Here is a 9,381-nt window from a genome sequence, read left to right on the forward strand (position 1 = left end):
ATTCCTGCTCGAGGTTGCGTTCCAGGAAGGCCATCTTCTTTTGCTGAGCCCGGTTGTTCGATGACCGGAGACCGTTGTTATACTGTTCCCTCGTCTCGTCGAGCGAAATTTCAAGCTCGACAACACGCTCGCAGCGGTTCTGCAGGTCGCGCATGAGACTCTTCTTCATGATGTCGAATTCAGCAATCTGCTGTTGGATTGTCTTGCCGTTGGCCATGGGCGCGCCGGTGCCGGCCTTTAACCCGCTGCTGCAGATCCTCGATCAGAGTCTGAAGCCTGCCATTTTCGGCGGCCTTGTGGGTAATGTCGGGCCTTGAGCTCATCCACAGCCTGCAAAGATGCAGTTTGCTTGTTAGAGTAAGCGTTCTCCAGACGGGCCTTGACCTCCTCAACATCGGCCTCGCTCAGATTGCGAGTCAAAAGCGACTCATACTCCTCCTGCACAGCTGCAAGCCGGTCTTCGAGCTCCAAACGGCGGCGAGTCTCCGCCTCGCTCGAGGATGAGCGATAGATTGAGAGCTCAGCCTGGCGGACGATGCTTTGGATCTCCTCAAATCGGGACTTGAGGGTATGGAATTCTTCGGGCGCGACAGCGTCGCCCCCCAGAGCTTTGTTCACGCAGGGTCTCTAGATGACTAATGGCATCCGCGATGGCCTTTTCGTTGTCGCTGAAGACATCTGCGCCGAGATCAAAGCCAGCCATCATCTTGGCCATTTTCTCAGCCTTCTTCTTCTCCTTCTCGTCGAGAAGTGCTCCGCTCTCCTTGGCGTTCATCTTGACATCAAGGAGATGCTGCTTGACCTCGTCCAGCTCGGCCGTCAGCTCCGAGTTTTGTTCCTTCAGAGCGTCCATCGTGATTTGTGCCTCCTTCCCTTCAAAGCTCAAGCGCTCCATTTGCATCTTGACCTCGTTGACTTCTGCTGTGAGTTTCTCGTTCTCCTTGCCGGTTCTACTATCATGTTCCTTAAGGAAGACAAGTTCCTCTTTGATCTCGCCAAGAGACTTCTCAGCCGCGGCATACTGACTTTCCTTCTCAGCAAGCTGATCTTGCAGCTCGTTCTCACGACGCAGGAACTCATCCCGCTCGTCCTTGTCGAGCGGCAGGCTTGGCGTCCCTGCGCGCTCCGAAATGGCAGGCGTTTCTGCCCTACTTTCCGGCACGAGTCTCGAAGGCGTCGAAGGTCGAGGTGCTCTAGCTTCTGCTTTGAGGGCAGAGTGGCCGTCGGTGAGTGGGGCCACCCACTTGTCTTTGGGGACCGACTCTCCAGACCGCCACATCTGAATCTCGCCTTCCAGGCTGGAAATATAGCCCTCAAAGTTTGTGATCTGTCCCTTGGCTTTTCCGAGCAGAGATTTGAGCTCGGCGGGGCTGAGCTCGGCGTTGACCTTTGCCTTGTTCTTGATCGCCTTGGCCCTCGTTCCGAATCTCAAGGTGCTGATGGTTTCGGCATCGTTGTAACTGCTAGGCGAGCAGTTGATGATAAGCGTCGTGCGACTGTTGCCTCCGAGAGATTCTTGCAGGATGCGTGTTAGTTTCGAGTCGCGATACGGAATGTGAGAGGATCGGCCATCCGTTAAGGAGTTGATGACCATGCCGAGGGCGCTCAAAGATTTGTTGATCTTTTTGGCCTCCTCCAATGTCTGGCCGCTGGCGCCCGTCTTGCCGACCTTTTCGCTGCCGGCAAGATCGACAAGGAAGAGTTGGCCGCTCTTTGCCGAGCCTGTTTCGACGTTCTTCTGGGTAATGGTGATGACAAAGATCGAATGGGATCGCGAAGACTCCTGATTCATGTTGGTGGCCGCCACGGCGCGGGCGTTACCACCCCGCCTCATGACTTCATAGACCTCCTGCACGCTGGAAACGTAAATCTCGAGCAGACCCTTGACATAAACTCCACGACTCTTTTCCTCGTGTACCGGCAGGTTGTCATTTTGCGGCGCTAACAGATCACGAATCTTCTCCATGTAGATCTCCATGTAGCTGACTCGCACAGTGTATTCGATTGTACTGGGGCTGGACATGATGCTGGCGAAGATCTGCTCGACAATGCGAGGAATGACTCCTCGGCCCTCCTCATCGTCGATACTGGAACCCATCATGGTGTAGGACTTGCCAGCGCCTGTCTGACCGTAAGCGAAAACGGTGCCATTGTATCCGTTGAGAATATCATCGACGGTGGATCGGATGGAGAAGTCGAAGATGTCGGACTGTTTACATTCCATATCAAACACGCGATCGAAGGTAAAGGCGCCCTGTGCTTCCTTGGACTGTTTGAAAAGGCGAAAGATATATGTTAGCAAGCTGCGCATCTCATCCGTGACCTCCAGGTCACAGGAGCTGTGAAAGGTGACGTACGTCAAGAGCACAGGTGTCCTCGGAGTTGAAGGAAACAATCGGTTGACCGCCCGATGCCAACTCGATCTTGTTCTGCGGCCGAAACCGGGCGACAACCTTAATGCTGTTGGCGCTAGACATGACGACGACGGAGGAAATCTAGCAGATGCGATGTGCTGGGTCGAAGCATGGAACTCGGGTGGAGGACTTGAGGACTCGACCCGGTGTGGTGTCGGGAAATCAGGGGGAGAGGCTTGTTGTTGCGTTGCGGTGCGTTGCGGAGCACACAGAGCGGGAGACCCCGAGATGCGCCAATGATGGGCTCGTGGGATTCAGAGCGTGGTCAAGCAGTACCGTGCATGTCGGAATCGTTCGATAGCGAGCTGGGTCTTTTCTGGGGGGGGAGGTGAAGAGCGAGAAAGACGGTTCACGGAGAGAGGGGGTTGAGGGAGGGAAGTCGGTGGACGCGGCGCGGTGTGGAGGGAATTCGCGTTGACTGTGCTATGGTGGTGGGCACCTGGTAACGGCGAGCGAGATTGAACAACCAAGCAGCCAGCACCACCTTTCCATAGTAGTGGTTTCATGTGCCTGCCTTAGGCTTGTCAGGGCGCGGGAGTTCCTCACTGTGGCAGGGGCCGAATAGGTGTCACCTACCGCGGAATTTAGTGAGCGGGTCGCTAATCATTCGACGCAATGCGCCATACCTAGCGCTAGTTACCACCCCGCGAAATTGGCATCAACCCATTCCACGGCTGAGGCACTCTAAGTCATCATCACATGGTGGGGGGTGATGTAGGGTGGCAGATAAGTTGCAAGTTGCAGCCTCTCCAGTTGCAGTATCTCCAGATGTCCGCCTCAAGGTGGCCAGGCACGTTGTAGTTTCAGTAACATAGATCACGCATTTGCAGCCATCGATGCCACTCGTATCTCATCTCTTGTAGCTATCTTGCCCGCCCCTAAGTACATAGGTAGTCGATCGTATCGTATCCCTTTCCACGCCGCCAAATGGTAACAAAGCATAGACCCAAGCAATCCAGACGCCAATAACCAGTGACCGACAACCCTGACTACAAAAACAAAAGAATCCGGCGCTCGATGGAGTAGTGGTCACTTTGACCACATGGCTGTCATGTTTCTGTTTCGTCTCGCATACTGCCCTCTGTCACAGGCAAGTACATACTCGACCGGGGTATTTGAAGATGGCTCGCTGCATGTTGTCCAGCGCCGAGCACAGCTAGTCCTCCCAGCTCTTTTCCACCGTCTCCCGCACCCGCTTCGTGTACTCCTTTCGGTTGTCCTTATACAGGTTCGAGGCTTCGACGTTTGCTGGTGATCCCGTGTTGGGGTCATTCAGTAGACTCTGGATGCTGGTGAGAACAGCTGCCACGTCGTATGTCGGGCTCCAACGGTTCTGCAGAATATCCAGACAGAGCTCGCCTGTAGCGTAGACGTTGGGGTGGAACATCTGGCTGATAAACTTGACGGCAGGTGGCTTGTTTGGGTATTGCTCTTCAAACTGCATCACCAGTCTGAATGTGCCGTCTTCGAATGGCGTGTCGGCGGGACCAATAATCACAGCATTCCTGTTTCTCCGTCGTGAGTAAAAACAAATCATCCACGTGAGGTGGTTCGCCGTACCATGTCATGACATTGTCCGGGACTGGCGAGGCGGAAACGCCGGCAGGAGGATCTGTTTGCATTCGCTACCGTCCATAGTTAGAGACCCGTTGACACATCGTAGCGATGATACCCTGAAGTGGGACGCACCTTGAAATCGCGCATCAAGCGACGCCTGGCGGCTGTAGACATGCTGTCGGATGGTGGCTTGTTGGTCAGGGCGTGCACAGATGGGTAGTTGGCTGCTTCGGCGACAGGATGAGCAGATCCCGAAAAGCACTGGCAACGAGCGATGATGATGTCCCGAATCTGTCTCGTGCGTGCACAGATATTCAAAACAAGAGAGTGTAGTCGAGTCGCAGGAGGTCCGTCGGGAGAGGATTGCAGGGGCCAAACAAAGTCGATTTGTCAGGTGGGTGTGGCAGAAGGTTGAAGGAAAGGAAGCCTGAGCTGAAGACAGGACAAGGTGCTCTACCATCAGATGTGCAACGTTCATCGGAACCCGCCCATCATGCGCCGGCGGGCGAGGCCATTCGATAGCCAATCAGCGCGCTCAGAGCGCCCCAGCCGCCAATCGCCACAGTCGCTCGCTGTCTTTGGCAACGGTACATGACTTAAACTGAAGCGGATCAAGGTATGCAATGCCCAACACCGAGAGGACAATTATAGCGTCTGCTATCATCCACTCGGTAATCGACCTACCTTGATGGCGCGAAGTGTGAGACGGGAGCAGGTCGCGCATCTACGGTATTGCTCACTTGGGGCGCATCGTGACCTCGTGGGACTTCTTTCTGTTACGCAGCACGGCTGCCCTCTCCCTCGCTCAGAAGAGTCCAGAGAGCTTACTGTGTATGGCGCGTCGTGAGACAGTCTAGCATGACGACAGAGAAACCAGTTGCTCACATGAGGCCTTGCGCGATTAGGGAATCTTAGCCCGACTCTGCACTACTTTGGGCCGAGTCAAGTTCGATGCACGGCCTAATAATTCCATTTGGGTAAATCTAACAAGTGAATGCGTACCGACGTGGCTCTCATTATACCGCGATCTGGCTCTGGACCCCATCACGTCATATACGGTGAACGCTTTTACTCTCAGGCGTCTATCTACCGTACTGGCCCCACAGAGGACAGCTTCATTTCGGACCATGTAGTGCTCCTGCCCAAAGTATCCCTGAATGCAACGCATTGTAATCTATCATAGGCCGTCGGGTACATTTCATGCAGAAGGAAGTTTGGGGGTTTGGCGAGATATTTCCCGAACGAGGGCAACACGGGATGCCATCCAGCTAAAGCTTGCATCTCGCTTGTAGATCCATGGGTAGCTGCTAGATGCCCAACACCTTTGTTAGAGCCACACGACGGGAGCGAGACCTGTGGTACAGTCATAGACTTCACACCATGTGCTCAAGGAACCCACCGACCAGGCTGTATGGGGATCAGGCTAGAGGTGCCTGCAATGGATTAATCACTTTAAGACCAGCCATCAACGAGCCAAGGGGTCTTCTATGCTCATTGCTTCCCAGGTACACTGTCGTAGTCGAAGATCCAGAGAACCCCGTTGTGTCATGCGCGCGCTTTCTGCAATCCGTGATCGCTTTCGAGAACTGAGCGGAAGTGAGGCGATCAGCTCTCATCAACCTAAGGACCACTGGAGAGACATAGACAGAGGAAGAGTCCAGGGGTGTGAAATTGCGCATCTTGCCTAGGATAGGCTGGTGTCCTTGGGGAACCGCATCGGTATCTAGAACATTGTATGAATAATTGAATAACATAGTATCGCCAGAACGCAGCGCCGAGGCCACTGTTGGGCAATTTGAGTAGCTGGAAGGCCAATGTTGTGGACTGGTCGCGTACGCTGGGTTTTGTGCCATTCTGGTTTCCGGGAAACGATGCGACATCAGGGGGGTTACTGGGCCGTTCTACAGTTACAACAAACAACTTGCTTGAAGCGAAGAAAGTGATATGTTGAGCCACGAGCCAGCCGCTTTACCTTGGCTAATACGTTAAGTGAAGTAATCAGGCCGAGCCGTCAACAATAGTAACCTTATGCAGGAATTTCGGCTCATACCCGGAGGGTATTGATCAGCTCTGCTCGGAATCAGTGAATCGAGAAGTGCTCTAGAGCCCCCCAACCTCAACCCCCACAGCGTCGGAGCCTTTTGGGCAGGGTGCGGGGCCGATGGGAATAGCAGCCGACGTCAATCCCGCCTCCCCCGCAGGTTCCGAGATCGTTGGTTGTTCTTAAGCCGAGGCAGCCCGAGGTCGCCATCAAATCCGGGGTAAGGTCGCGTTCACATGTCCCCTGTGACGCCCTCCCACCTCTCCTTTTATTTCACCATCACAGACTTTGCGAACTCGCCTGTACCACAAACTCGTTCTCCACGCCACTACTTCGCTCAGAACAATGACCGTCACGCAGCTCAGGCGAACGACGGCGCTCTCTGGCCAGGTGGTCAGGCAATTCGCCGCTCGTCCGTTCTCCACGCGAACCGCGCTTCAGCAGGAGATTCGGGATGCTTATATCCTCAGCGCCGCCAGGACCCCGACGGCCAAGGTTCGTGGCAATCGAAACCACTCGTGTCAGCTGAGCTCTAACGAGTATGTGTTCCGCAGTTCAACGGCTCCTACACCACCGTGCCCGCCCCGAAACTGGGCGCCGTCGCCATAAAGTCGGCCCTCGAAAAGTCTAAAGTGCCCGTGTCCAAGATTACTGATGTCTACATGGGAAACGTCCTCCAAGGCTCTGTTGGCCAGTCTCCTGCTCGGCAAGCTGCCATCTTCGCCGGGCTCCCCTCGAGCGTTGAGGCCATCACCATCAACAAGGTCTGTGCCTCTGGTCTGAAGGCGGTTGTTATGGCGGCGCAGAACATTCAACTCGGCCTGTCCGAAGCCCAGATTGCCGGCGGCATGGAGAACATGACGCGGGTACCTTACTATGTCCCTCGCTCGTCGAACCTTCCGTCGTTTGGGCACGTCAAGATGGAGGATGGCTTGATCAAGGATGGTCTTACCGATGCCTACGACGATATCCACATGGGCATTTGCGCCGAGAGCACAGCCAAGAAGTACGAAGTCACGAGAGAGATGCAGGATCAGTACACTGTGCAGTCCTACGAGCGCGCGCAGGCCGCATGGAAGGCGAACGCCTTTGATGACGAGATCGCCCCGGTAACAGTCTCTAGCCGCAAGGGCGACACAGTAATCAAGGTGGACGAAGGCTTCAACGATGCCAAGCTCGAGAAGCTGCCGACTCTGAAGCCCGCCTTCGTCCGCGATGGAACGGGCACCGTCACGGCCGCCAACTCTTCTACCCTGAACGACGGCGCAAGCGCTCTTGTTCTGGGCAGCAAGGAAATTGCCCGAGAGTACGGATCCGGTTCGAGGGTACTTGCGAAGATTTGCGGTTCGGCCGACGCGGCTGTCGACCCCATCGATTTCCCCATCGCACCAGCATCTGCAGTCCCTATTGCCCTGAAGCGCGCTGGAATCACCAAGGACCAGGTGGCCATCTGGGAGTTTAACGAGGCGTTTGCGGCTGTCATCAAGGCCAACGAGAAGGTGAGTAATTCCTGCTGTCCAGTCATGAATCACTCGTTAATTGTTGATTTCTAGATCCTGGGGCTTGAGAATGCGAAGGTGAACCCTTTGGGTGGAGCTATTTCGCTGGGACACGCGTTGGGAAGCTCGGGTTCGAGGATTTTGACGACTCTGCTGCACCAGCTGAAGCCTGGTGAGTATGGTGTCGCGGCTATTTGCAACGGCGGAGGTGCTGCGACAGCCCTGGTGGTGCAACGCATTGAGTCAGTGTAGAGTTTCTAGACGTAGACACCGTAATGACATTTGGATGATCAATTCTGACGAGGCACCTGGTGGTCCGCGGTGATCTGCATATCTTCAGACTCGAAAACGACTATAGGCAAGGTTACAGTGTGATGGCTAAAGTCAAGAAGCTATCGTTGAACTGCCTGAGTCGTTCGCTAGGAGCAAGGTACCTATGCATCCAGGGATTGAACCCAGCGGGAGCAGTCCACTGACCGAATCACACCGACCAATTGCAACCTCTCACCGGGTCACCGAGCTCTTCAACTGGGGACAGGACCGCGACTTACCTTTAGGTTACCGCATTTCTCATTGACTGAGCAGCAACAAACAATATCCAACGTCGGTATTCACGGCGACCACGCTCAATTCTGCGCCAATGACGCTCCTGATTGAATTTCTCACACAAATCAGGGCCTTTGTGCGCCAGCAAAACGGTGACGAGCTTCGCAACTGGCTGCTGGTGTGGACCCAACGCCTCACAGACTTACCACAACCCTTGCCGCGCAGCTTCGCACCGGTTTCCGTCAACAAGATAGCACAGCTCTCGAACAGACGATCGAGAGGTGTCTTCCTGAGGATGACGATGTCTCAGAAGGCGAGGCCACGCCATGGCCTGGTTTCGTCACATTCATGAAGGACTACCTTTTGTTTTGGCGAGATGTGGACTTTGATAACCTGCTGGCGGCACACACGTTGCTCAGTGGATTGGTCAAGTGAGTGGCTCTTGTGCTTTTGTGTTGGATGCGACTGACTGGGTGACGGCACACAGCTCCTGTGGAACGGCTTTTGCTCATCCTACGTATGGTGGCATGCTACTCAAGACGGCCATGTCATTATGCGAGACCATGTCTAGGCTGACAATGATGGTCAGTCGTCGCCCTGACCTGACCATGCGGCTGCGCAACGTTGAAGCCGATGACCGCAAGTCCATTGCCGAGACATCGGCTGAAATTATTCAGAAGATATTCACCACGTGTCTGACGGATCGCACAAGTGCGCGCTACAGCAAACCGGAAGGAAAGAAGATTGGCGTCTACATGTTCGCCAACCTGGTGCTGAAGTTGCTCTTCGCCTGCCGCCGGACCCAGCTTGCGAAGCAAATCTTCACCAACATTTCGTCCAATTCACCGCCACTGTCCCTATATCCTGCCGCACAGCGCGTCACCTTTCTCTTCTACCTCGGCCGTTTCAATCTCTCCAACAGCCACTATGTCCGAGCCTCGCTCTGCCTCCAGGAAGCGTACAGCCAGACGCCGGCCCCTCTGGTCTCCCATCGACACCGCATCCTCACCTACCTCATCCCTGCCAACCTCTTCCTCGGCCGGCTCCCTACGCAGAGCCTTCTCTCCCGGCCCGAAGCCTCTGACAAGCTGGCGGCCGTGTTCGCGCCTCTCGCGTCAGCCATTCGTCAGGGCGACTTTGTCCTCTACCAGCACACGCTGGCGACGCACGAGGACTGGCTCTTCGAGCGCGGCCTCCTGCTGCCGCTGACGCACCGCCTGCGCCGCTGCTCTGGCGCTCGCTCGCGCGCCGCACCCTTCCTGCTGACGTACGCCCTCACCGACGCCGACCACAAACGCCGACCCCAGCGTGCCGCGCGCAAGGG

At 55.3% G+C, this 9,381-nt stretch overlaps 4 protein-coding genes across 4 annotated transcripts; 2 read left to right on the forward strand and 2 right to left on the reverse strand.

Annotated features, from left to right (window-relative positions):
• Positions 1 to 237: 237 nt before the first annotated feature.
• On the reverse strand, positions 238 to 2,477 carry VDBG_04352 (kinesin heavy chain; the record flags this gene model as incomplete). Its single annotated transcript, XM_003004700.1, has 3 exons — positions 238 to 627; positions 677 to 2,269; positions 2,358 to 2,477. The coding sequence occupies 3 exons, from the start codon at positions 2,475 to 2,477 to the stop codon at positions 238 to 240; spliced, it is 2,103 nt and encodes a 700-aa protein (XP_003004746.1).
• A 772-nt stretch (positions 2,478 to 3,249) lies between these two features.
• VDBG_04353 (ubiquitin-conjugating enzyme) lies at positions 3,250 to 4,421 on the reverse strand (the record flags this gene model as incomplete). The annotated part of the gene is made up of 3 exons (XM_003004701.1): positions 3,250 to 3,919; positions 3,975 to 4,039; positions 4,104 to 4,421. 3 exons carry the CDS (start codon positions 4,143 to 4,145, stop codon positions 3,571 to 3,573), a joined length of 456 nt encoding a protein of 151 aa, XP_003004747.1.
• Positions 4,422 to 6,357: 1,936 nt separating this feature from the next.
• Positions 6,358 to 7,763, forward strand: VDBG_04354 (acetyl-CoA acetyltransferase; the record flags this gene model as incomplete). The annotated part of the gene is made up of 3 exons (XM_003004702.1): positions 6,358 to 6,507; positions 6,567 to 7,511; positions 7,566 to 7,763. The coding sequence occupies 3 exons, from the start codon at positions 6,358 to 6,360 to the stop codon at positions 7,761 to 7,763; spliced, it is 1,293 nt and encodes a 430-aa protein (XP_003004748.1).
• A 388-nt stretch (positions 7,764 to 8,151) lies between these two features.
• VDBG_04355 (conserved hypothetical protein) lies at positions 8,152 to 8,492 on the forward strand (the record flags this gene model as incomplete). The annotated part of the gene is made up of 2 exons (XM_003004703.1): positions 8,152 to 8,235; positions 8,283 to 8,492. The coding sequence occupies 2 exons, from the start codon at positions 8,152 to 8,154 to the stop codon at positions 8,490 to 8,492; spliced, it is 294 nt and encodes a 97-aa protein (XP_003004749.1).
• Positions 8,493 to 9,381: the final 889 nt, after the last annotated feature.

Source organism: Verticillium alfalfae, genomic scaffold (genome assembly GCF_000150825.1).
Source record: "Verticillium alfalfae VaMs.102 supercont1.5 genomic scaffold, whole genome shotgun sequence".
Taxonomy (NCBI): domain Eukaryota; kingdom Fungi; phylum Ascomycota; class Sordariomycetes; order Glomerellales; family Plectosphaerellaceae; genus Verticillium; species Verticillium alfalfae.